The sequence below is a fragment of the Labeo rohita genome, chromosome 13 (assembly GCF_022985175.1).
Source record: "Labeo rohita strain BAU-BD-2019 chromosome 13, IGBB_LRoh.1.0, whole genome shotgun sequence".
NCBI classification, from domain to species: domain Eukaryota; kingdom Metazoa; phylum Chordata; class Actinopteri; order Cypriniformes; family Cyprinidae; genus Labeo; species Labeo rohita.
Genome location: NC_066881.1, coordinates 26,251,463 through 26,279,432, shown reverse-complemented (window position 1 = coordinate 26,279,432; position 27,970 = coordinate 26,251,463). Strand labels below are relative to the sequence as shown.

General features: G+C 36.0%; 2 protein-coding genes across 3 annotated transcripts; both read left to right on the top strand.

Moving 5' to 3' along the window:
* The first annotated feature begins 64 nt into the window (after window positions 1-64).
* On the top strand, window positions 65-17,649 carry sgpp1b (sphingosine-1-phosphate phosphatase 1b). Its single transcript, XM_051126247.1, has 3 exons — window positions 65-1,012; window positions 7,842-7,931; window positions 13,117-17,649. Exons 1-3 carry the CDS (start codon window positions 341-343, stop codon window positions 13,666-13,668), a joined length of 1,314 nt encoding a protein of 437 aa, XP_050982204.1. The 5' UTR covers window positions 65-340; the 3' UTR covers window positions 13,669-17,649.
* A 2,198-nt stretch (window positions 17,650-19,847) lies between these two features.
* Window positions 19,848-26,814, top strand: wdr89 (WD repeat domain 89). Of its 2 annotated transcripts, XM_051125183.1 has the most exons (4): window positions 19,848-19,972; window positions 22,093-22,293; window positions 22,504-22,779; window positions 24,943-26,814. In XM_051125183.1, exons 2-4 carry the CDS (start codon window positions 22,110-22,112, stop codon window positions 25,437-25,439), a joined length of 957 nt encoding a protein of 318 aa, XP_050981140.1. In that variant the 5' UTR covers window positions 19,848-19,972; window positions 22,093-22,109; the 3' UTR covers window positions 25,440-26,814. The 2 variants fall into 2 exon arrangements, with proteins under 2 accessions (XP_050981140.1, XP_050981139.1); XM_051125182.1 differs by having other exon boundaries at window positions 22,093-22,779.
* Window positions 26,815-27,970: the final 1,156 nt, after the last annotated feature.

Genomic DNA, 27,970 nt, shown 5'->3' with positions numbered 1-27,970 from the left:
AATGTCCGGGCTGCTAAGCCCCGCCTATTTTGAGTCTCGCTTAATTTCGTTCTACCCACTCGTGGTCGCACGGATCTGTCAGTAACCGGATACGGCGTGGGGGTCGGTTTGTAAACCAATGCAAGTCGTTTTTTTTTAGTTAATTTTTTTTTCATATGTTCAGCAATAACCTTACCAGTTGTTATAAGTCTATTTGTCTTGGTTAGACTGGGCGTTTTGTTATTATAAGCACAGTAATGGAGGAAATGGTTTAATAACCAACAGCACTGGTCATTCTCAGTAGCTCCAGCTTCTCCCGGTGTTACCGGGTGGGTATAACTTGCGCAGTTTGTTGTTGGACATGGCAGGGGGGTTAAAAGCGGGATTCGTGCGGCTTATGGACTATTTGCAAGACCCTCAACACGTCGCGCGTTTCCAACGGTTGTGCGGGGTGCGCGGGACCGAGCTGCGTGACAGATTCAGTAACGGGGTACCAAGCGCTCGCCACGGGGATGTTCAGAACGGAGGCGGGGATGCCACCCGCCGTAAAACAGCAGGAGCAGAGAGCGACGGGGAGAAACGCAATAACGGCGTGGCGAACGGGGCTGCGGGGGAAAGTGTCAACGGAAATAAAAACGGGGTCGAGGCTCAAGGATCCGCGGTGAAGCCGTTGCGCAGGAACTCTCTCACCGGAGACGTCGGGCAGGAGTTCATCATCGAGAATAAGTTTCTTTACTACCTGTTCACGCTTGGTACCGAGCTTGGGAACGAGTTGTTTTATATCTCATTCTTCCCGTTCTTCATGTGGAACGTGGACGCGTATGTGAGCCGCCGGCTAGTCGTGGTTTGGGTGTGGGTCATGTACCTCGGCCAGTGCACGAAAGATCTGATCCGGTGGCCGAGACCTGCCTCGCCCCCGGTGGTCAAGGTGGAGATGTTCTACAACTCGGAGTACAGCATGCCCTCCACTCATGCCATGTCCGGGACCGCCATACCTTTGTCCCTGTTCCTGATGACCTACGGTAGATGGGAGGTGAGAACTTCACACCATTCAATGTATGGATGACATTTAGATGTGTGGGTGTTGACTGACTTTACAACAAACCTGTACAGTGTCCCCAGAAATATTTGGACGCTGAATTTTCAGCATCATTACACCAGTCACATGATCCTTCAGAAGTCATTCTAATATTCTGATTTGTTGCTGCTGACTCCAAGCCTTTTGAATGCTATTATAGTGTATAATGTTACAAAAGCTTTTTATTTTAGATAAATGCTGATCATTGGATCTTTCAAATAATCAAAAAATCCTGAAAAATGTACTCAACTGTTTTAAATGTTGCTGATCATAATAGTAAAAATGATTTCTGAAGGATCATGTGACACTGAAGTCTGGACTTATAATGCTGAAAATTTAGCTTTGATCACAGGAATAAATTACATCTTAAAATATATTCAAATAGAAAGCAGTTATTCTAAATAATAAAAATATTTCAAAATTGTATTGTTTTCGCTGCACTTTGTATCAAATAAATGCAGGCTTTGTGAGCAGAAGAGACTTTTAAAAAACAGAAAAATCTTACTGTACAAACACTTTTTGACTGGTAGTGTAAGTCACACTTAATGTACAAGTTTTATTGCATTAGATAATAAAAAAGCTTTTTTATTTTTAAAGACAAGCACAGTTTTATACACTAAAAGTCACTTTGATTGTTGGATTGGAGTTATTGCAAAATAGTTAAAGTAAAGTTAGTTCTGATGAAAAACTCTAGCATCATTTGTATATTTTGTTTAATAATAAATTGACATTCATATACATTTTTAAGTAATATAAAATGGATAGATCTTATTTTGGTATACTGTAGCATTTATTATAAATGATTTACCTGTGCACATCACTATTTTATGCATTTGACTCATAATTTTTAATCAAAAACATTAAAGTCCTCTCTCTCACAATGACATCTCACAAAAACGTGTGGCCAGGCAGTAAGCTTGTCCAATTAAAAAAAAAAAACAGTTTACAATTTTTTTTAATCCCTTGTCTCCAGCAACCTGTCACCTACATGAAAAATAGCAGCAATTAGCCAACTACCAATCAATTCCCGATGGATGAAATGAAGTCCCACACTACTTTTTTAATTCGAGAGGCTGTTTCATGCAGAAATATGTTACATTAGGGATGGAAAAATTCCACTTCATGTCAACTTTAAGTGTCCATATACTTTTGGGTCTATTTATTTCTCTTTTTGTTAGTAAGCAACACCATCCTCACCAGTTGAAGAGGTTTTGCTATATTTGTGAGGACATTTTCAGATAGACAGGTGAACTAGTATGCACAGGCACCTATTTAGGTGGATTTTTAAGATCTGGCTCTGAAAGCCATTCATCTGTTCAAATCCTTTACTGTGTGGGTGTTAAAATATCTCAAAACAATGGCCTATATTCTGTGCACTTACTGAGTAATGAATTAAATGCAGAGATTTTCATTCTGTGCTTAATCCTGCGTAATCATCTTTATCCCCATTTAAAGGCCACTGTTAACCCTGTGCTAAGCTGTGTATTCACACTTTTACTTGGTCAGCATAACCACCTTAGGTTATGAAGTTAACCCTAAAATGCAGGCTGCAAAGGCATACAGTGTAAATTTCCATCCAGGGTAATAAATGAACAATGTGAAACATGTAGAACAAGATAACCCGGAGGGTACAAAAAGGTGTTAGAAATGTATCATTCTTTGTTATGACTTGCTGCATCTAAGTTAAAGAGGATTTATTGCCACTGGTAAGTTCAGTAAGTATAATAAAGAGTAATATGACTTCATTCGCATCTTATCATGACCTGATAATACCTAGATTACAATGTAATATAATATATGTGCCACTTGTTCTTCATTGCTATTTACTTTGGGGCTAGAAATGTGCCTCTCCTGATTTTATAATGCTAAATCAGGAGGTTAGTGTCATTAAGGTAACATTGTGATATAACCACGTGATCCTATTGTTAGTGCACTGACCCTTTAACTATCTAATGAGACGGTTCTTGAGAAATGTCGCCAGAATGACCTTTAGAATACACACACAAAATGGACTGGTTTGATCCCTGAAAATGCTCACATGTGTATAACCTTTATTCTTAGATTACGTAACTCATAGCAGATAGAACTAGGCTACATTCTCGTATAATAATCACAAACTGTATTTAAGAGGATTGAATTGGATTGTTAACAGGAGATGGTTTGGGAGTTTCTGTGACTCTGCTAAGTGTGAGTTACATGATAAAATAAGCTGATGTGTTTATATGGTACAGTATGTGTTCTAATTATTTTGTGAGACATTTTTACAGATCTCTTAAAGGCACAGTTTTCCTATAAGTGAAGTTGTCTTTCTTTCTTTCATGGGACACTTAAGGAGAAAGCTCCAAAATTGATTAAAAAAGCATCAGTACTCTGTCTGTTCAAACATATTCAACAGCTTTGTGTGAGGAACAGACTGAAATCTGTAAGCCTTTAAATTCTTTAAATTACCATTCACTTTTATTGCACGGAAAAGAGCAGCTGCGTGGACATACTGCTATAAATTACTTGAGCAAATCATGAATTTTCATTTGGGTAGATGTATTCTCTGGTTATGTGGAGAGCCTTTCAGTGGATTCCAGTCTTTGCTGTGGGTTTCAGAGACTAGTGGCTTTGAATGTTGGAGGGAGCGTTGTTTAGTTTAGTCTTATCTGAGAGTGCTGAGATTGATTTTGGCCCACTTAGTCGTGTCGTCGCTGTCAGTCATCAGCAGACCTTCTGCTGGTTTACTGATAAGCATGCTTTCTCCCCCTCTTCTTATCTCTTTCGCTTTACCTATGCTTCATGTCTCTAGTGTCTTTCATATTTCACTCTGCTCTTGCTTTTTTTTTTCAAGTGCAGTTTTATAAGATTCACACAGGAGATACATCCAATCTATTATATCATTATTGTAGTATTATAAGGAGTGATATTGGGAATACATTGAGACTGTTGGGTGATGTTGGAGATTTATTTCTGGATGTTTCTGCATTTTTTAAAGATTATTTTTGTAATTATGTGGTGCTAAAGTTCCACTTTTATCCACCTTATAATTCAACACAGCAGTAAGCCTATGGGCGAGATTTCCGGTTCATTAGCCGCTCTGGGTAAATAATGAGAAGAATAACAACATGCAGGAAACAGTAAAACTGATTGCACTACAAACCAGTATGTTCATAAATAAGATGCTACATTCAAATAATATGGTAAGACACACCTATTTGCAATATCAAGTGGCAAAACAAGACCAATACAATTTACAAATGGCCATGCCCACTCTTGCGGAAAAAATAAGGTGGATGAAGATGTTTTTTTTTTTGTTTTTTTTTCAGAAGATCTCATATTTATTTGTGACGTAGAGTGCATGCAGTAATATGAATACACAAACATCCCATGCACATGTAAAATAAAATAAAGTCTTTTGCTGCATGGCTGACACTCACTGTGCATTCACAGACTCCCTCATAATGTTGTCATGGAGATTAGAGGCGCATTAATAATGCAAAATACTTTGTTTACACATACAATCTAAGCCATCAAAGCTCTAGCCTTCTCTCTCACACACACCAGCCATACACAGCTGCAGAGAGCTCTCACACACACACACGTAGTCTTTAATCAGAGGCAGATGTTCAGCATATGAGGTTAGCTAAGGCTCAGATGAAAGGGAGGGAAAGATCTCTGTGAGTTGGTTCAGCATGTGGTCCAGCGTCTGTGTCATGTGGTCTCAGGGCATGAGGTGCGGTCTGGATAACCAAGCGTGGTCCAACTCTCTCTATGTTTGAATCTTTGGTTTTTTTAATGGTTGTGTTTCTGATGTTCATCTGAATCACATGACTCAGTGTTTATCCTGCAGTTACACTGCATGACCCCATAGAGGTGTGTGCTGCAGTGGGCTCATTTGTTCTGCTGTCAGAGACCATCTAGTCAGACATACGGTTTCTCCTCCATAGTTTTAGAGTTAATTCGGGTTACTTTGAAATGTAAATTCAATGTTAAAGTCATTCATTTTATGCAATTGCAGTGAAATGCTTTGTCGTGTGATTTGATCTCTTATTTGTGACCCTGTACCACAAAACCAGTCATAAGTAGCATTGACCTGTACAATGTATTGTTGTCTATTCCTACAAATAAGCCTTATTTATAGGAATAGACATTATTATTCCAGTCTTCAGTGTCATATGATCCTTCAAAAATTATTCTAATATGCAGATTTATTATCAATGTTGGAAACAGTTGTGCTTCTCAATATATATATATATATTTTTGGACCTATGATACTTTTTTCAGGATTCTTTAATGAATAAAATGTTCAAAAGAACAGCATTTATTTAAAATAGAAATCTTTTGTAACAATATACACTACCATTTAAAGTTTGAGGTTGGTACATTTTTGAAAGAAAATAATACTTTTCAGCAAGGATGTGTTAAATTGATGAAAACTAATAGTAAAGACTTATATTTTTAGAAAATATTTCTATTTTAAATAAATGCTGTTCTTTTTAACTTTTTATTCATCAAAGAATCATCCTGAAAAAAAGTATCACAGGTTCCAACACTGATAATAAAAGTAATAAATCAGCACATTAGAATGATTTCTGAAAGATCATGTGACACTGAGGACTGGAGTAATGGCTAATGAAAATTCAGCTTTGCATCACAGGAATAAATTATATTTTAAAGTATATTAAAATAGAAAACTGTTATTTTAAATTGCAAAAATATTTCATAATATTACCTTTTTTTTATCAAATAAATGGAACTTTGATGAGCATAAGAGACTTCTTTAAAAAAACATTAAAAATCGTACTGATCCCAAATGTTTAATTGGCAGTGTTTGTCGGTTCAAAATATTGTTTATTGGTCTACTTGATGTGTAATAATCAGCATCGGCCCTGAAAAACACACATCTGCCCCTAAAGAGATCAAAACTGTCTCTGGAGTCTTTTAAAATGGTGTAACCACTCCTGCCAAAGAAGAGATTTCCACGTAGCAGACACATTTAACTGTTTGTTTGAGTTCTCCTTTTCTCCTTCATTCAGGGGATGTCTTTTGCAAGCCAAAGCAGAAGTTGGAGGTTAAACGTTTTGAAAAAGTTTTTTTTCCAGTTTCACTGAGCTGAAGGGAACAGCACTGAGGGAAATGTCCTGTTCCCTTTTATTATACCGCACTGGATGGAAATCCCTGAGTTAAAGCACACACCGAATTTATTTGCTGTGTCATTTTCCTGGCAGCTGGTGTTTCACTGTAAATCCACCGCTGTACATGTTTAAACATGGACGTTAATGCATATAAATCCCTGCTAGAGTGTTTAAACTCTGCAGTAAGCTGTCTGAGAAGGATGTGGGCCGCCAAAGACACAGACAGGTGGCTTACCCCGATTGAACAATGACTACAAATGTGTTGCTTCATGCAAGTTTCAACAATCTGATACAAATTAATGTTTTAAAAATGACCTGAGAACACATGAACAAGTGAAACTCAGACCTTGCATACTGCATAAACTTGCATACTTGCACAACCTTTCAATTTTATTTTTTAATTAATACTTTTATTTATCAATTATGTGTTAAACTGATTAATAGTGACATTAAAGACATCTGTAGTGTTACAAAAGTGTTCTAGTTCAAATGAACATTCTGTTTAAAAAAATGTATCATTAAGTTATTTTGTGGCCACAGAATCTCATCTAAAATTGTAAAACATTGTAAAACTGATAATTGGACAATATTTAGTACTGCAAAGGTTTTTTTTATTGTAGACATCCAGCTACATTATATCTGATAAAATACAGAGAGTGTTTATGATTAAATGTTTTATTTGTTAACCAGTATAGTCAGTTAAAAGTGTGGCAGCTCTTTTTAAAGTTTCCTTTTGGCTATGGTTCTCTCTTTTTATCTGCCTGACCATCTTTTGCTTTGTGGGACGGTAATTGTAGTTAAGTGGTTGTTTTATGGTGTGCTGAGGGATCAACTTCAGTGTTTGTTGGTTGAACGGCCGTTGTACCACAGGAGGGGTCCATCTGTGGACAAATGTATTATGCAAGTGGCAATGGTGAGAATGGTATCGCTCATAGATACTACCATGGACACTTGAGACATATGGACACACACCCAGAACAGATACCCTTCTGCTTCATGAAAGCTGGTTAGCATTAGCTGTGGTGTCACTGTGACACTGGGCCCAGGGCCAAACATGAGGACACTGGGTGTGTGCGTGTGTGTGTCTCTGCACACGTCTACTCTGCATGTGTGCTTGCTTGTGTTTTTTTTAGAACACCATCTGTGCATAAGCTGTTATATTGTGTTACGGAGTACTTTCAACACATCTGGCTTACTCTGTAGTACTACAACTCACGGAAATGACAGAGAGTAAGACAGATAATGTATCCTCTGGCTTCTTATGAAAGATGACATTGTATGTTTTCTCACACAGCCTGTTCCTCCTCTACCATCTGCTGCAGTCGTGTGTGTGTGTGTGTGTGTGTGTGTGTGTGTGTGTGTGTGCAAAAAGATAAAAAGCAAATCTGTCCTATATAATCCTTTGCTGGTAATTCATGCACATTGATGGACTGACTTGTTCAGTTTTTAACTAAAGCAGTTTCAAAATTCACATTAGGTTATGACTGTACAGTTTGTGTTGTAGATAAAATGTGAACAATGTTACACACTGAATTCATTTTACACATAATCAGAAAGCACTATTATAAAAGCACACAGGTGACCAATGGTTAATATTTATGCTACGACTGAGTTTCATCTCAACACCTGACTCATGTTCTAAACAGTGTGTGTGTTTGTTTTCACAGTATCCTGTGCTGCTGGGTCTCTCTCTGATTATCAGCTGGTGTGTCCTGGTGTGTTTGAGCCGCATATACATGGGGATGCACTCTATACTGGTAAGACAAATTAAAATAAAACTGAAATGTAAAACGTTTTTTATTTAAAGAGACATTGGATGCAAAATTTACTTTTACATGGTGTTTACATATAAATGTGTCTTTGTAGAGTGGTTGTGTCCACACACTGCTATGATAAAAATCCATTCACTCATTTTTCTTATTCCCACAAAACCTAAACAGTCTCAATTATCAAGCTGCTTTGATTTTCTGAGCAGTATGACATCATACTGCTCAGGCTCCGCCTACAAACGTTGACGGACTGTCCTGAATTAGCATATTTCCGCCCTCAGCCAGTTGTATGCTGTCTGCCGTTTTCAAAAAAGAAAAAAAAAAAAAAAACGGAAGAGAGGGGTGGGGTGAGCAGTAGCTCATTATCATTTAAAAGACATGCACTGACATGGGTCACTGTGAGCAGAACTGTGTTTGACTAGGTAAAAAGGGTGTTGATTTACGCGATCATTGAGAAATTTTAACCAAGTATGTTGCAGACATTTCATGAAGTCCCTAAAAAATCATACCGACTTGAGCATCCAGTGTCTCCTTTACTAATAAATTATTAAAAGATGTCATTTTTAGGAATGCAAGATAAATTTGTACTGTGTCAATATTAAATATTGTTTTATTTAATGTTGCATGCTGTTTCTGCTGTTCTCTAACGTTCACATGATGTTCATCTTTAAAACACTAATAATTTAATAGTGGGGTTAAAAGTATTTTTAAAATCCCCATAAAATCAAAATTGAAGTTTTTTTGTTTTTAAGTATGAATGTGTTAGCCTTAAAGGAGTAATAGGTTGCCCATTTTCCACAAGTTGATATGATTCTTTAGGGTCTTAATGAAAAGTCTATAATAGACGGTTATATGTAGTTCGGGAGGTGCATTCCCTTTACAAACAAACGTAATCCACTGCATCTTCAGCAGCTCAGATGTCAGGAGTAAATGATTACCACTATGTTCATTATTACATACAGCAACACAACACCTTAATCACTCAATCGGAGATATTCTTGTCTAACTTACATCCCTGCTCCAGCATCAATACACGGAGGTTGGACTGTTATAGCTGATCTGAGGTAAGACGCTCATGTCAGTCAACTATGGTGGAGCGGCCTCTGTGGGTGTGACGCAACAAAAAAGGGCATATTATTTTTACAGGTTAATTAAAAACCACTGCATGGATTTTTATCATAGGGTAGATTTGTACATACACTGCCAACACACATTAATGTTCAAACAGCATGTAAAAGTGAACTTAGCATCCGATGACCCCTTTAAAACAATACCCTTTTTACCTTTTACACTGTGGTAAAATAGAATAGAATTTTAATATCTGCCATTTATCAGTGTTCACTTATAGCATGAAAATAGATGTCAGCTTATTGGTAACATATTCATCAACAATCATATTTAAGAAGACTTCTGTTTTCATAAAAAACAGGAAACGTTATAAGGTTCCTTGTGGGGCGTGTGCATTTGTTATTATTTGTTTATCTGTGTGTGTGTGTGTGTTCATTTTAAGCCAGTTACACTGGAAGGAAAAAAATCCTTGGTGTTTCTTTACTAAGCTGGATAATTACCAGTATTAGTGTGTATTTGTGTGTGGATGCAGGTCAATTTAATATGTCTTTACTGAACGTTTTTCCTTTTTAAAGGAAGATCACACATATGGCTTGAATAAGTGTGTTTGTGTGACCTGAGGCTACTCAAATAGACTGTGAGCAGCCTGCTTTAACTACATCCATCTGTTTGGATCTCCTGTTGCCTGATGCTGCCCCAAATTCCCTATTCATTATAAGCATGTGCACGTGTACAGACATGGCAAATCCCAGTGGTGCTGTCTCGTTACTGTAACAAACTGTGTAATTTTACAGAATTATTTCATCTGTTGCTGAGGTGTCTGTCTGTCTGGATGACACGATTTTTCCTCAGTCCTGAAAATTCAGTGTTTCATCTGGGTGTTCGGCTCCGTGTCTGCTTTAAGCAGTAGTGTCACCCTCAGGGTGACCTCATCCGTCTGCTCGCCCTGTTGGGGTGATGAGTGGCCGTTGCCCTAGAGATTGTTCCTTTGGCAACTGTGGGATTGTCTTAACACTCTCATATTCACAAGACAAGAAGGGATTGTGAAACTAGTCAGATGACACACTTTGGGAAATGTTATGACCAATACAGGCTTATTAAAATGATTACTCATTATGTCATTGCCTGTAAAATCATAGTTAATATGTTTATTTTAGTATAAATTGACCGTTTCAAGATCCAGTGTGACACTAGCTTTGATTAATTTCTCCTATTGTAATGTAATTTTTAGCTTTTTCTGAATTTCATGATGTGTTTGCGCACACAATGTGGTTTACAGATGGAGACCGTTTGATCTGATTGTCACACTTTATTAGGTTAGAATCACTAGTACAGACTGAAGACAGATAGGATATCTTTCTATCTCACAATCATTCGGTCAAAACAAGTGCAGGCACATGCAAAAGCAGTAAACCCATGTTCAACAACAGATGTGGAAAATGATCCCATAATGGTTAATGACTGATAGATGAGTGAAAGAGGTGAGGCATGTCTCATGAGGAAAGGTTTCTGTCCTTTTGAACCTACTTTGAAAACATTGAGACAAATATACTTGTACTGGTCCACAGTGAAAACTGCAGACTAAATGGTTTCTGTTTTAAAATCTGCAAATGCTGTAAGGACAATTTTAAGACTGGGGGTTAGGAGTAGGCTTAGAGTTAAGTGTGTATGTGTGACTGTGACTGAAGGAAAGTGTAAAAGTACATTTGCTAGTTAATCTGTGTCTGAAATCAGTGAAGAGTTTCCATGATGAGCGTGAAAACCGTTTTGAATTAACCAGCTCATTTCCCTCTCCCACACACAGTCAGCTAGTTCACTAAAGCGCTACATATTATCGTCTAATAGGTTTCACACAGAGGTGTGTGTGTTTTGTGGTCTCTGTGGAATCTCTCACCAAATGCTGAAGTATTCTGACATTTGACGTCTCCCACAGATTTGCTGTTTGTTGAATACATACATAAACTGTGTTTAAGACAAAAATGTAGTGTCCTCTTGCCCATTGTCATTTGCTTAGACAAGTTTTACCTTTTTCTAATGTAAGTCTTTGTATCTTTTTAAATTTTCCAAACATTGTGACGTGTGTAAGTTATCTGTTCCTATAAATAGGAGCGGCAGATAAGATGACTTGCGTTGTTAAAATTTTTTGCAGACCACATAAGAATAATATTTAATCAATTACCACTTTATGAGCACTTAGTACTGGATATCACAGTAGTTCTCAACTCCAGTCCTCGGGGCCCACTGCTCTGCACATTTTGTATGTTTCTGAATCTGACACACAGTTCAGTTCATGGATCTTTCTCCTAATGAGCTGATGATCTGAATCAGGTGTGTTAAATAAGGGAGACATACAAAATGTGCAGAGCAGTGGGCCCCGAGGACTGGAGTTGAGAACCACTGGAATATCACACAGTTTGCTTAAACCCCCAGTTTATATGGGATGTTCTATAAAGGTTGTCTGTGGTAGTATCCGCAAACAGAACATAAACACTACTGAAGGTAGAAACGCAGACAGCAGCTGTTCTTCCAATTTAAAGGCACAATATGTAAGATTTTTATAATAAAATGTCCAAAAACCACTTGCACAGTGTTATATATTTCATGCAGTAGTGTACTTACATTATCTCAAAAGTTCTCAAGGATTTTTAAATCCAGAGAAATTCCAGTTTTAAATAATGACTCGTCCCTGGTCATTGTCGCCTATCAATGATGCAATATCCGCGCTATCCTCGGTTTCCGCTTATGAATACTATGGCAACACACGTGAGAGGGTAAGATCATTTTACCAGTGTTGGCCAGTACAGCTCTACTACAGCATAGCACAGTAGCGCTACTGCAAACAGGAACAAGTATACTACATAAAAATTTCCTATAGGCGCGTTATTTGAGCAGACTCTGTTTTTCCAGTAGGCATGAGTAGCAGTACACGAGCAGAATGCACATTCATAGAGCGGAATATTGAGCAGAGCGGCCGATAATTTTTGGCGGTCGAAAATTTGGTGCATCCCTAGTTTTTAACAAGTCCGGTTGAGCAAACCTATGGCATTGTAATTAAATACAGTATGTGCTGCACAAAAAACATTTAGCCATACTTGCAAATACAGTGGGTTTGTTCAAATTTACTTTTAGAACGACTGTTTTACACACGTAAAAATGCGCATCATTAACCCGCCAAATCATGAGAAATAGTCACATATCAGTAAAAGGTTTATATTGAAAAAATATATTTTTAAATATAATAATTATTATTTTTTTTTTATCTCATTGGCAGACCATTAACATTTGCACTTTTGGTCACATGCATACATGGGTATTTTTAGAGTTTTTCCTCTTTCAATTTAAAAAAAACTTGTTGAAAACCCGAAAACACGCTATGAAGCGTGTTTTGACAGGGTTCCCCTGGTTAATTCGTATTTTTAGGGGCTAAATATGACATTATTGGGGTCGCTTCAACCCGCGGACATCAAAAACAACCCACGGCAACAGTGTTAAAGTAGCCCAATTCCATGAGAAAAAATTCAGAAGTTTCTGAAAATATTCACCCTGGCAGGAGTTTTCAAAAAGGTTCAGTTTCAGTGACCTGATACTACATTTATATGTGGATGAACGACCAAACCACAAAAAAGCTGCAATTTTGAAAATCCTCCTGTTTGTGTAGACATGGCCTAAAAGTGCCACCTACTTTGAGAGAGTGGTTTTGCACTTTCATTCAGCTTGTCTGCAGTTTTACACATTGGTCTGAAAAGAAATTTTGCTTTCAAACATTTGTGTCGGTGTGAACAGGTATAGATTTCCCTTATTGTTCCTCTTTTTTCCTTTGCACCTGCAGTTCTTGTTTGTAACGATGTATTCAAAATGACATTAGTATTTTAAGGTCATACTTCCTGTACATATTTACATGTCAAATAAGGTGATATTCAAATATGTACAGTCTCTACGTAAGCCTTTTTTTCAAATGTAAATCAGCTTGTGTGTTTTTTTTTTTTTTTTTTTTTTTTTAATGACGTCTTTGGATGCATGCATTTTTTTTTTTTTTTTTTTTTTTTTTTTTTTTTTATTCATTCCTGTTTACTGTTGATATATTTGTTTTTTTCTCTCTCCTCAGGACATCATTGCTGGTTTTCTATACAGTTTGCTGATCCTTGCAGTCTTCAGTCCTGCTCTGGACATCATTGACAACTTTAACCGCACACACCCCTACGCCCCGCTCCTCATCATCTCGCTTCACGTAGGACTAGGCCTCTTCTCCTTCACCCTGGACACCTGGAGCACCTCACGTGGCGACACCGCCCAAATCCTGGGCTCTGGGGCGGGTATCGCCTTGGCGTCCCACGTCAACTACCGCCTGGGTCTTTTACCAGACCCCCCTGCATCAATGTTCCCTCTTCAGCCCCCGTCTTTCACTCTCACCCTGATCGGACTCTGCCTACTCCGCTTTGTACTTGGTGTCATCATTCTCCTAGCTACCAGAGCTGTTATGAAAGCTCTCACCATCCCGCTCGTCTGCAGGCTACTTGGGATTCCCAGCAATGACGTTCGGAAGGCCAGGCAGCACATGGAGGTAGAGCTGCCGTATCGTTATATCGTCTACGGAACCGTGGGGTTAAATGCGCTTTTCCTTGTGCCTTTCCTGTTTGCACGTGTGGGCCTGTTATGATTAGGTGGAAGAAACACCTATTCTTTCGGCCAATTAGAGCCCAATTGGACTGCAGAGGACAACTCCCTTCGAAACGAAATGATTGGATTGAACTAATGCCAATCATGCAACACTGTGCTGCACCTTCCAGAATGCGTTTTCCATCATTTATAGCATTTTAGCAGATTTTCTATTCTAAACACCTGTTTGGTGTTGATCCAGAGATTATTGCTCTTCTCTATGCAGTTTGCATTGCATGTATAGTGCAGTAGCATATCTATCAGATTCGATTCTGATCTAAAATCTTATTGTAAACTTTTGTACCCTACAGCTCAAGCAATACAGCATTTTTGCTAATTCTCAAACTTTTGTCTAATATTTTGTTCACGCCACAGTAGGAGGACTCAAACTCTTGCATCAAGAGTTGACTGACATCTCTCTTGCAAAAATAGTGTGCAAAATCTCTGCGATGAATCTGTTGGAACTGATGCCAGCATTTATATTTCTTTGTTTGCGAGATTTAAATTTGAAATCTCAAATGTTAATAGAAAACGCAAGCTTTGGGAGCAGTGTTGATCTTTGTGATCATTTTTAGTGTAAAGTTTAGTTTTGGATCTAAAACAGGTTGGACTATTTCTCCAAAGACCTTTGTAATTGAAGCCTTAAATGGATAGTTCATACAAAACGTCAGTTCTGTCGTTTACTCGCCCTCATGTCCAATATTTGACAAGAAAATATTTTGAGAAATGTCTATAATAATAATGGAAGTCAGTGGGCTCGAATGTTTCTAACTTGTCATCCACAAAGAAAGAAGGTTAACATGTTAAAAATTACATGAGGATGAGTAAAAGCTGACAGAATTAAAGGAGAAGTCCACTTCCAAAACAAAGATTCACATATAATGTACCCACCTCCTTGTCATCCAAGATGTTCATGTCTTTCTTTCTTCAGATGTAAAGAAATTATGTTTTTTGAGGGAAAACATTCAGCATTTTTCTTCATATAGTGGACTGATATGGTGCCCCAATTTTGAACTTCCAAAATGCAGTTTAAATGCGGCTTCAAATGACCCCAAATGCGGTTGTAAACGATCGCAGCCACGGAAGACGGGCCTTATCTTGCAAAACGATTGGTTATTTTCATTTTAAAAAATAAACCAATCATTACGCTAGATAAGACCCTTCTTTCTTGGCTGGGATTGTTTGAAGTTGCATTTAAACTGCATTTTGGAAGTTCAAAATTGGGGCACCATATCAGTCCATTATATGGAGAAAAATGCTGAAATGTTTTCCTCAAAAAACATAATTTCTTTATGACTGAAGAAAGAAAGACACGAACATCTTGGATGACAAGGGGGTGAGTAAATTATATGTGAATCTTTGTTTTGGAAGTGGACTTCTCCTTTAACTTTTTTCACTTTCTGTTGAACTGACCACTCAGAATCTTCTGAATATTGCTTAATATTGGATCAGTTGTGAAATTAAATGCATGTCAGGGAGTCTGGCTCGTAATCATAATTTTATTAGATCTTAAATCTCAGTCTGCGTTTATTCCCTGTAAGTTGCTGCTTAGAATACGGTACTGTGTTTGTAAATACATGCGGCGTTATTGATCGCAAATAAAGCGCCACTAGACAAATAAATGTTTTCTCTACTATCATTTAGTGATGTGTTTTTCAGTCAGGTTTGCCACTCAGCCTTTGAATAATTCTGCCTTCTAATAGTCAAGGTTGTTTAATGTATAGTCGAGATGAATTTGTGGTACTGATTTCAATGCACTGTTCCCAGATTGCACTGCTCTGCTGCCTGCTGTTGTGCGTGTCGCTGCCATGATTTTATAATAGGTCTGGCTTGCTTGCCGCTGTGTGCGTGCATTTTTGCTCTTCCTGTGGCCTTGTGTGTCTTTGTGCACATGTAAGTTCCTTTTTTTGTTGAAAGAGAAGGTGGTTTCCTTCTCCAACTCCTTCTGTAAACAGGATTGTTTTGGATGATGAGAAAAACAGCTTTTATCCTCAGTGCAGAGCAACGCTGACCTCTGACCCCTCACCTAGAACAATACAGATCTGTGTAGATTTAAGGTCAGGGATTAAATGGAAGAAACAAAGATTGGAGGTTGAGTTTCTGGACCAGTCGGGCTTGTTCCTTACTGTGTGGTTCCATAATTGTGTTTGTCGGAAGATAGATTATATACGTTTTTTTTTTTCCTTTTCTTCTCTCAGGCCTGTGTTCTAGTAATCCATAATGTGTTTATGACCAAATATAAGTGCTTTTAGTAGCTGTAAATGTATTATGTACTTTTCAGCCCTGTGCTGAATCATTAAAAAAAGCTTAAAGGGTTAGTTCACCCTTCGTTCATCTTTGGAACAGAAATGAATATATTTTTAAAGAAATCCGAGAGATTTTAGCTATGTTTTTGGTACATTTTTGGACCTTGAACGTGGTAGGAACCTTGCTGTCTATGCAGGATCAGAAAGCTCTTGGATTTTATCAAAAATATTTTAATTTGGTCATACGGGTTTGAGTAATTAATGACAGCATTTTCATTTTTGGATGAACTATCCCTTTAAGACATGCTATAGCCCTTTCATGTTTATTTAATATTTTTATACCAATATTTTAATATCATTTGATAACTGTTTAACTATTTAGTAGTCTCAGGTCAATTTGCTTTATTTTCCCATGTCTAAATTAACACAATTTCCCTAGAATCAGCACGGAATGCAGAAAAAGGCAGGAGAATTGGTGTGGTCCTGCTTGTGACCTAGATTAAGCTCCTGAGAAACTGGTCCAGCGGTGAAGTTTTCATTTAAAAGTGCTTTATTTCCTTTGATTTGGTTTCCTCTGGTTTTACTGGAAATAACACAGCTTCTTCTGAGTAAACAGATCCGATTTGGATACCACACAGTGCCTTTTATGTAAATCTCTGTTATGTTTGATAAGCACAGACAATTATTTCCATCTGTTTCTTTTTTCATTCTTCTTTCTTTCATCCAAATAGAACATTTGTTAAAAATTGAACTGAAGTGGAACATTCTAAAGCAGAATGATCGCTGCTCAGTCTATTCCGTTTCATCCAGTGTTTTCTAAAAATTAAATGTTTAAATTAAAGTACTAAATTACTAAAACTGAAATTTAAAAAAAAGCTAAATGACAAAAGCACATAAAATTACATTGAAAACTGAAATTATAAAACAAATAAAACAAAATTATAAAAGCTAAATTGAAATATTTGTAAATACTGTAATAAATAATACTAAAATAAAATTGGGTTCATCTGTGATTAGCTCTACATCTTTTGTTTTTCAACAAAAGAAAAAAGTTGCATGTTAAATGTGTCAGTTATAATTCATTGGTGTTCAGTTTGCTGTCATAACCATTTCATAAATATATTACCGTAAATTAACATTTGTTTCATTTGAACAGACACCCTCCCATTGCTTTGGGTGTTTATTTCATTGTAAAGTCACTGAATTGTCTGGTTGTTTTGCTACTTTGTCATTTTTCACTCTCTGTACCAAATGTGTCCCAGAAGCTTTGGATAATGTGTTTGTATGATGTTATTTTTGGAGCTCTGATTCTCCTGCGTGATAATAATCTTGGTCTTTTTGATTTTCTTTTTAATGATCTGTAAATACAGATGACTTGGCCGTCTCTACATATTGTTGGAGGCATTCTGAAGATGTTAAGAGCTTAATGTAGATTCATTGTAAAACCTGCAACTAATTAAAAATACAAAAATGTAGCTTTTGAACTGAAAAATATACTGACCTTCATACAGCGCTCAACACCGGAAGGATCGCACTCCCACAGGGCTGAAAACATAAAGCACAAATGACCAAGAATTCAGTGTTATAAGCAGACCTGTGCCCTTATGTTAATAAAATGGCTTGTTATAGAAGCTTTGTTCAATTTTTTTCATAGAAATTGTTATCTGATGATCTTTATTGTTTCCTGCATCATTACATTTGAATATTATGCTCAATAAAAAGCAAAAAGGCTATTACTTTGGTCTGTTTTTGAAGAAATGGCATCTTATTAAAAGAATTGTAAGACTGGGTTTTGCCACGCCAAGCACACATGCAATCAGTCATTGCATATTGTTACACTTTAGGTTTAAGTGTTCCTGCTGAGATCAATGATTTCTCTGTAATGTCTGAAATATTAATGTACATGTGTGAGCGTGTTTAGCCAGATAGATTTGCCCTGGCAGTTCAGATTACAAAAAAAACCCCTCTTTTCTTTTCCACCGATTAGTCACATAAGATGTAATTAGTATTAGTAAAACGAGCTAGAGCTTATTTGTGTTCACTCAAAATACTGAACACATGTATCTCGCACGAGTTTCCTCAGACCTGGCTACGGTTTAACCCTGTAAGGCCTGACATATAACACAATAGTCCGAAAACTCAAGCTTTATAAATGTAATGAATGCCATTTTTTTAATCGCATGTGTACGTTTTGTGTTATATCATATTTGATACATCAGATTTGCATAGTGAGAGTATGATTACATTTGAGGAGGAAAAACACTTAAGTTTTATTCAGAGGCCCGAACTAAGCAAAACTATGAAATGGAGTACAGATGTTTTTATTTATATGGCCAAAAGGTAAAGATGAAATTCTGAGCTTTTAATGTAAATTAGAAATATTGCAAAACTGAATCACAAAACCAGTCTTAAGTAGCACAGGTATATTTGTAGTAGCAATAGCCAACAATACATTGTATGGGTTAAAATAATCAATATTTGTTTCATGCCAAAAATCATTAGGATATTAAGTAAAGATCATGTTTCATGAAGATATTTTGTAAATTTCCTACTGTAAATACATCAAACTTTTTGATTAGTAATATGCATTGCTAAGAACTTTATTTGGAGGCGGTTTTCTCCTTTTTTTTTTTGCACCCTCAGATTCCAGATTTTCACAGTTGTCTTGGCCCAATATTGTCCTATCATAAACCATACATCAATGGAAAGCTTATTTATTCAGCTGTGCATTTCAGATAATGTATAAATCTCAATTTTAAAAACTGACCCTTATGACTGGTTTTGTGGTGGTAGGGTCACATTATGTATGGATAATCAAGTAACCCTAAGTTGCTTCAGTCCAGTAAAATATTACTAATATTATAAAAGTCATTCTTATGCTTACTTACAAATCACTAAAGATTTCACAACAAAAAGACACATGTACCACATACTAAACATGTTAACATTCAATCAGACAACAAAAGGCATGTAGTAGATTGTGAACAACAGGTTTTTCAGCACGGTGTTGATTTCAGCACAGGCTTTAGAACTTCATGCATCAAATATAATACAGTAGGCTTTACAGGGTTAACGACCGGTTGTTTTTGCTATGCTTGCTGGTACAGGTCTGTGTATGTATGCATGCCTCCTCAGCACACACTGTACACTTTAGTATACACACCTCTTTCTCATATGCACTCAGCCACAAATACACTCAACAATAAACTGGAGCAAGTTTTATGTCTCCTTGCTATTTAATATGCTCCTCTGGGAACTTTTCATGCAGTACCTACAGGTTAAAAGAGAACAAAAAGTACAGGATTTTTGGAAATATGATCATAAAGGTCAACGTGAGCCTTCTGTACTGCTCAAATCAGCAAAATACTTCCCGTCTTCATCTGATGACCATACTGATTGTTGTTTCAGATGAAGTTTCACTCCTGTTTGCGTCCTTTTGGAGTTTAACAAAGGCGACAGGCGGACAAAGGAAAAAAGCATCATCTATTCTCATCACAACGATACCCTTGTTACATTATACTCTTTCTCTCTTCATTATAAGCTAAATGTCCCAGTTATTTCTTCCCGTTTTACCTTCACCAACAGTTTTTTGAAAACAGTAGCAGGCTAGCTAAACGAATTTAACAGCTGTACTAGCTTCTTTGTAAGGGTTTGACAAAGTACCACATATACAGTTTATTTGTAAGAGACGTACATACCGAATTTAACATTGGCATGTATAGAAATATTTAATAAACCATTGTTAAAAATGCCTTGCGTGCATGTTTTAGGATTTCTCATTTTTAATACAGAGAAACACTGCCATCTACTGGCGGGAAAGCGCTGTAGTCTCTGTTTCTTACCTCTTCTTGTGTTAGACATGAATACGAATAAATTATGTATTCGTCGTCGTGTTTCAAAAATATAACTGTTGATACATTACTGTTCATTCTAGTTTTATAACAAATGAAGCAAGTGTATCGTAAAATGTGGTCGTTGCGGAACTAATGTTAGCGTCACTGTGTTTTCGGGGACAACCTAAGGAGGCGGCACAGTGATGTCTGTCAGATGCGATCACATGTGAGTGTTTTATGCAATAATTTGTGTATGTTTATTAATACAGAGGTGGATGTACTAACTGTATTAATGATTAGAATGTTTGAGTACTTTAGGCTGTGAGAATGTGAGAATTTTCTTTGTTGCCATTAGCTATTTGTTTGTTAGGTTAACATTGTTTACACATAATATGCCAAATTCATTTCTTCAGCTGTAATGTTAAAAATTATAGACATGATTTTGACATTAGTTTTGCATCACTTGCCAGATAGTTGACTAATAATTGTCTTAGTTTGAGTCATATCGGTTAGTGATCTGTGATTATTTATTTGTATCATTTAATATGGTTTTTGGAATTGATTTTGGCTTTGGTTTTGGTTTAAAACAGTTGTGTCCTTGATCAAGATCAGGGGTTTTTAACTGGCGTCCCTGGAGAAGTTTATAGAAAAAAAAAAACGTATAACGAATAAAATAAAACAAAAAATAAATAAAAACAGTTAAACCTTTAAAATAATGCATGTAATTAAAATGGATAAAAAGATACAATTAAAATAATATCAATCTATATAAATTAGTGCTGTCAAACGACTAATCATGATTAATCGCATCCAAAATAAAAGTTTTTGTTTATATAATATATGTGTGTGTGTACTGACTATATTTATTATGTATATATAAAGACACACACATACAGGATATGTTTTGAAAATACCTACATGTATTTGCATGCATTTATTTATATTCATATAATTTATATATAAATATGTTTAATATGTAAACAACATTTTACACACACAGTACACACATATTATGTAAACAAAAACTTTTATTTTGGATGCAATTAATGACGATTAATTGTTTGACAGCATTAAACATCTAACAGTATAGTACTCGTGAGTAGGAAAAAATATAATGTAATTAATAATAAATCGAATAAGAAAATGTTCACAAGTTTTAATTGTCTATTCGGTTTCCATGGTTTCATTCTAATAATTCGAACATCTGCTTTAAAGGGATAGTTCACCCAAAAATTAAAATTCTGTCTTTAAGGAGAGACACTGCAGGCAAAACACTGGTTTTTCATGCACCTGTCAAGTTTGAGAGTTTGGGCTTTTTGGTTTTTCACAAAGTGTTTTTTCAGACAGGTGAAAAGAAAACACCCAAAATACCCCATTACGTGTTTCTTTTATAGCACTTTATCTATTTGTGTCAATAGATTTCAATTACAATACATATTTATAGAGGTTGTTTTCTCAAAATGAGTTTCTCTTCTTCACTGAGCCATAAATCTCCACTTACACACACCAAACTTTACATTTGTATTCCTGTCTATATCCTGAAGGTTGTTGCAGAGGGATTTGTTCACATATAATTTGCTTGATTTTATACAACATTTATTCCCCCAAAAAACTGTAATAAAAGATTGGTTGATTGATTGATTGATTGTTTTTTGTCTGTTCTAAGTATTTTCTGAATAACGTGACAAAATGAGATAGCCAAAATTCCCTCTGTGAAAACATTAAACAACAAACAAAAAAAGTAAACAAAAATTTTGAAACTGACTTCATCCAGTGTACTAGAAATTCATACAAATTAGTGCATATTTCATTAAATGCTGCCTCATTTTCATATTTAAACCTAAAATTTTAGTGTAATACAAAAAATGTTTGCAATTATCAATGTAATCAATCAACTGGGTAAGTAAGGCGATAACTATTAGTTCATTTTTTACTCTATTCACCTGCAGTGTCTCGCCTTAGTTACTAAAAATAGTCCATGTGACATCGGTGGGGAACCTTAATTTTTTAAAGCTGCGAGAATGCTTTTTGTGTGCAAAGAAAACAAAAATAACGACTTTATAGGAGAGTACCACAGCACGTATGCGCCATGGTACTCTTGTAAACGCACGTCGAAGACTGACACGGAAGAGAAGAAATTGTTGAATAAAGTCATTATTTTTGTTTTCTTTGTGCACAAAAAGTATTTACATAGCTTTATAAAATTAAGTGGACTATTTTAACAATGTCAATGCCCATAACCTTTTTGGGCCTTTAGTGTGTCATTTGCATTGCTGTCTATGCAGGGTCAGAAAGCTCTCGGATTTCATCAAAAATATCTTGATTTGTGTTGTGTTTTTGTGCCAGGGTAATGGGTGACGATCATGGACACTCTTGAGGACACCTTTAGGACTCTCTCCATCGCCAGGAGGCTGCAGCCCAGTGATGCCACATATATTCTGGACCTCTCTCTTGCGTCCTGTGGCAGCGGTGGGTCAGATGTGCTTGCTGTGTGCTGCTCTAATTACTCTGTGCACCTGCACAACAGAGAGACGCTCCGCCTGGTGGGTGAGTTCCAGGGTCACACGGCTCCTGTGTGTGGAGTGCGTTTCTCTCATCTCTCCCCTCACCTGCTGTTCACCGGCTCCGCCGATGGGTCACTGCGGTGCTGGGACATCCGACGACCCGGTTCTGATGCCACCCAGGTGTTCCGTAGCGATTCGACGCATTTGTACTGCTCGTTTGATGTGAGCTGTAGTGATCGTGTGCTGTGCGCAGGTACAGAGCAAGTGGAGGAGGACAGTTTTTTGGTGTTCTGGGATGCCCGTATGGTTCAGGATAGAGGTGAGACAGGCAGTCTGCTGGGTGTTTACACAGAGTCACATAGTGATGACATTACTACGGTGAAGTTCCACCCACGGCAGGCGGACCGGTTGGCTTCTGGAGCTACAGATGGGCTTGTGAATGTGTTTGATCTGAGTCTGGGTGGAGAGGATGATGCTCTTGTTACCACCTGTAACTGCAATTCCTCTGCAAGCTCCCTCTGCTGGACAGGTAGGTAGTAACAGCACACCTGGCTGAGCAATCCAAACTGCACTACCAGTCAAAAGTTTTTGAGAAGTCTCTTCTGCTCACCAAGCCTGCATTTATTTGTAGTACAGCAGTAATATTGTGAAATGTTTTTACTATTTAAATAACTGCTTTTTATTTGAATATATTTTAAAATAGAATTTATTTCTGATCAAAGCTAAATTTTCAGCATCATTACTCCAGTCGTCAGTGTCACATAATCCTTTAGAAATCATTCTAATAGGTTGATTTGCTGTTCAAGAAACATTTATTATTATTATATGATTTATAAAGACATTATAAATGTTACAAAAGAACTTTCTGCTCATCAAAGAAAACCTGAAAATATTTCAAAACCTCAGCTGTTTTCAACATAATAATATTAATAAATGTTTTTGAAATGCAAATCAGAATATTAGAATGATTTCTGAAGGATCATGTTACTGGGGAAATAATGCTAAAAATTCAGCTTTAAAAAATTAAATATATTTAAATAGAAAACAGTTATTTTAAATAGTAAAAATATTTCACAGTTTTACTGTTTTTGCTGTACTTTGGACTAAATAAATGCAGGCTTTTTGAGCAGAAGAGACTTCTTTAAAAAAAAAAATCTTAAAAAAATCTTAAAAAAAAACAAAAAAACTTTTGACTGGTAGTGTATTTGTCAGCAAAACTTGAGCAATATTTTTTGTCATCATGTACAGAAGACAAAGTTCCCTCAGTTATGGAAAATATCAGAATTTTTATATTTTAATGACCAGTCCTGTAAAACACAAATTTAATAATAATAATAATACAGAATAATAAATAATAATAAAGAACTTTTTTTTGTTGTTGTTGACCAGACCTGTAAAATGCTTAAGATTTTTATTTGTATGACGTGAAAATTTTAATATAATAATAATAATATTAATAATAATTTTATATAGTATATATTTTTTCTTGCTATGCTTAGGTGTTAAATTGTGATGACCAGCCCTGTAAAACACTTAAGTGTTTTTTTCCCTACATGTTAATAATAGTAATAGTAATAATAATATATTATTCATATAGAGCATTTTCCCTCAGTATGCTTAGCTGTTGACCAGACCTGTAAATTGCTTCATAAGATTTTTTTGGATTTGTATGTGACGTTAAAAAGTTTTATATAATATTAATAATAATTCTTATAATAATAAATAATAGATTTATATAGTGTTTTTTATATATTTCTTATTAATTATATTATTAATATATTTTTTTAATTTCTGTAACATGAAAATGTTTATATAATAATAATAATAAATTTATATAGGATATTTTTATTGGTATGCTTAGATGCTAAATTGTGGTGAGCAGGCCTGAAAAACATTTTAAAAATATTAAATTTAAAGATAAACAGTAATTGGTATGCTGTAAAATTCACTTTTATGTAAATATATATATATATATATATACACACACACACTCAAACATGCACAGACACACAAATATTATATAAATTGGTTTATAAATAATTAGGGCTGGCAAATGATTAATCAGCATTAATCACATACAAAAAAAGTTTGAGTTTGCCTAATGTATGTGTGTGTACTGTGTGTAATTATTATGTATATGTAAATACAAACACATTCATGTACATATTAAAGAAATATTTACAAGTATATGTATTTATTATAATTTTTATAGAATTTACATTATATATATAAATACAAACATTTTGTACATAAATAACATACTTCTTTAAAATATATAATCAATTTGTGTGTATTTATATATAAACAATAATTACACACAGTACACACACATATTAGGCAAACTCAAACTTTTATTTTGTATGCAATTAATCATGATTAATCGTTTGCCAGCCCTATAAATAATGTAAAAATAATTATATAAATAATATAAATTTATGTAAATATATGAATATAAACATGATAAAAACAATGATATTTACAATTCTTAACAAATTCACTTAACTTCAATTAATTGGTTAAAATGTTTTCGAAAGGCTGTAAACATTTGTATATTCATACTGGCTATTTAAAATAGTACAACTATTTAAATCTTATTACTACCAAGTAAAAAAACCTGCTAAATATGAATTTCAAATTCAATATTTGTACTCTCCAAAATCCTAAACTGTAATTTCATTTCTTATATTACCAGGCAAAGATCTTGACCAGCTGCTTTGTCTGACCCATGATGAAGGGTTATACCTGTGGGATGTGGCTCGCCCAGACAGCGATGACACTTTGACCCTTCTGAGTTCGGCTGATGCTCGAACACTTGTCCAGCTCCCCAACGGAGCCTCGCTTGAGTACTTTGTGGGTGGTACATGGCTATCAGACGAGGAGCACATTCTTTTAGTAGCAGGGAGTAATCATGGAGAGCTCCACCTCCTGGACTGCAGTGGGCGTGGTCTGAAGTTCATTAAATCCCTCAAAGGAGGTCATTCAGCTACAGTAAGATGCTTCCAGTGGGATGCGACCGGCCAGTCTCTGCTGACGGGCGGGGAGGATGGCCAGTTGTTGCAGTGGAAAGCAGGAGCGGAGGAAATCAGTGTGGGGAAGAAAGATTCTCTAAAAAGCATCTCCTCCATGCAGCTCAAAACGAAAGCTCACAGAAAACAAGCTACACAGAAAGAACGGACAAAACTAGCATGATCACATGCATGGGAGAAACTCTAAATTTCACTAAGAGACAGTTGACACTGAAACAAATTGGTTGTTTGACAAAATTCTCAGAAATGATAAAGTTTGCTCTGATGCCTTTGTTTTCACAAATGTAAGGATGCTAAAGATAAAGATATGCCAAATGGAGACTAAATTTAAATCTTCCGCCTTATAAAATGTTTAACTTATTATAGACATTGGCATAGTTTGAACAGTGTTTTTTGGTTTTAAAATGTAAGTTTTGAACAAGCTGCTACATAAGAAACTGTTGTCTGATTTGTCCAGCATATAAACTCTCATCTATGTGGTAGTTGTAGTTCTTATGTAGAACATTACATTTCTTGTGTTTTAAAAATGTTTCAAAGTTTACTTTTGAGGTTAAACGCATGACTTGAAAATGATCAAATTTTTGGGGGGTTGCAGGACTGAACAGCTATGTTGTATTCAAGGAATAGTTCACCCAAAAATGAAAATTAGCTACAAATTTACTCACCCTCATCCCATCCAAGAGGTAGATGAGTTTGTTTCTTAAAGGATTAGTTCACTTCCAGAATGAAAATTTACTGATAATTTACTCAACCCCATGTCATCCAAAATGTGCAAATCTATCATTCTTCAGTCGAAAAGAAATTAAGGGAGAAGTCCACTTCCAGAACAAAAATTTACAGGTCATTTACTCACCCCCTTGTCATCCAAGATGTTCATGTCTTTCTTTCTTCAGTCGTAAAGAAATTATGTTTTTTGAGAAAAACATTTCAAGAATGTTCTCCGTGTAGTGGTATTCTATGGTGCCCACGAGTTTGAACTTCCAAAATGCAGCTTCAAAGGGCTCTAAATGATCCCAGCCTAGGGAGAATGGTCTTATCTAGCAAAATGAATGGTTATTTTATTAAAAAATGTACAATTTATATACTTTTTAACCTCAAATGCTTGTCTTGTCTAGCTCTGTTTGTGCTCTGTGCATTCTGGTTCAAGAGAGTTAGGGTATGTCAAAAAAACTCTCATCTCATTTTCTTCTCCAACCTCAAGATCATCCTACATCGCTGTTTTATCTTTTTTGTATAGGCCGTTCGATCTTCTTTGCATGTTCACTTTGTAAACACTAGGTCGGTGCTTCTGCAGTGATGTAGGATGATTTTGAAGTTGAAGGAAAAATGAGATAAGAGTTTTTCAGCATACCCTAACTCTCTTTAACCGAGCTTTTGAGGTTAAAAAGTATATAAATAATACATTTTCTTAGAAAATAACTGATTGTTTCCCTAGATAAGACCCTTCTTCCTCGGCTGGGATCATTTAGAGCCCTTTGAAGCTGCATTGAAACTGCATTTTGGAAGTTCAAACTCTCGGGCACCATAGACCACTATATGGAGAGCAATCCTTGAATGTTTTCTTTAAAAAACATAATTTCTTTATGACTGAAGAAAGAGAGACATGACCATCTTGGATGACAAGGCGGGTGAGTAAATTATCTATAAATTTCTGGAAGTGAACTACTCCTTTAAGGCTTTTGAGGAAAATATTCCAGGATTTTTCTCCATAAAGTGGACTTCAGTGGGGATCAACGGGTTGAAGGTCCGAACTGCAATTTCAATGCAGCTTCAAAGGGCTCTACACGATTCAAGCCAAAGAATAAGGGTCTTATCTAGCGAAATGATCATCATTTTCTAAAAAAAAAAAAAAACACATTTATATACTTTTTAACCCCAAATGCTTGTCTTGCACTATCTTGACTTAACGCATTACGTAAACATGTTGGAAAGGTCACACGTGACATAGGTGGAAGTACCAACCCAGTGTTTACACTTGATGCAAAATGCAACCATAATCACACCATGTCAACATTTCTTTCTAAGCCAAGGGTTTACATTCTTAGCAAATGATTTTTACTAAATCATCTGTCAAAAAATGTATGTTTTGTATATTTTGTTACTTTGTAGCTGTTAATTACAGACTAACCTCTGAACCATAAGAACCTCTGAATTGTGAATAGGAAATGTTTTTGATCTCAAATGCTGCAGAATTAATTGTACAACTACATAATCACATTTTTTTCTGACTCTCATTAGTGATCTTGGATAACTACTGAGTGTGCTTTGAAATGCAAATGTGCGTTTTTAAATGGGCGTGTTTGTCTCTGAGATTTATGAGCTCCCCATTGTCATGCACTTTTCAGAGTAGAATCTGCAGTCTTCAGTGTTTGATTCTCACAATGTGAACACTGAAGATGAGAGTCCAGCTAGTAATTCTGATGTAATACAGCCTGGTGAGGTTTAGTATTCTGAACTCAAGACATGCCACAATAGGACATCCAGGTTAATCTGTTCCTATTCCAGCAAACGGAAACTGCCCCACCCTCAATAATATTTAACAATGTCGCAAAACATGATGTGAATTCGGAATTTGGCATGTAGCACAGGAAATGACAGCTGAGAGAATTTGAGAAACTGTCAGCTGTGTGGTGTTTGTGGATGCTGTGTTGTAAACGCCTTTAAATAAACAGCACAAAATTACGGTTTGAAATG

Bases quoted from the DNA above. Each gene is read 5' to 3' on its own strand.
- sgpp1b (XM_051126247.1), top strand. From the start codon at position 341: ATGGCAGGGGGGTTAAAAGCGGGATTCGTGCGGCTTATGGACTATTTG. The intron at 1,013-7,841 runs GTGAGAACTTCA...TTGTTTTCACAG, and splicing joins TGACCTACGGTAGATGGGAG to TATCCTGTGCTGCTGGGTCT. The intron at 7,932-13,116 runs GTAAGACAAATT...CTCTCTCCTCAG, and splicing joins TGGGGATGCACTCTATACTG to GACATCATTGCTGGTTTTCT.
- wdr89 (XM_051125182.1), top strand. From the start codon at position 22,110: ATGGACACTCTTGAGGACACCTTTAGGACTCTCTCCATCGCCAGGAGG. The intron at 22,780-24,942 runs GTAGGTAGTAAC...TTATATTACCAG, and splicing joins AAGCTCCCTCTGCTGGACAG to GCAAAGATCTTGACCAGCTG.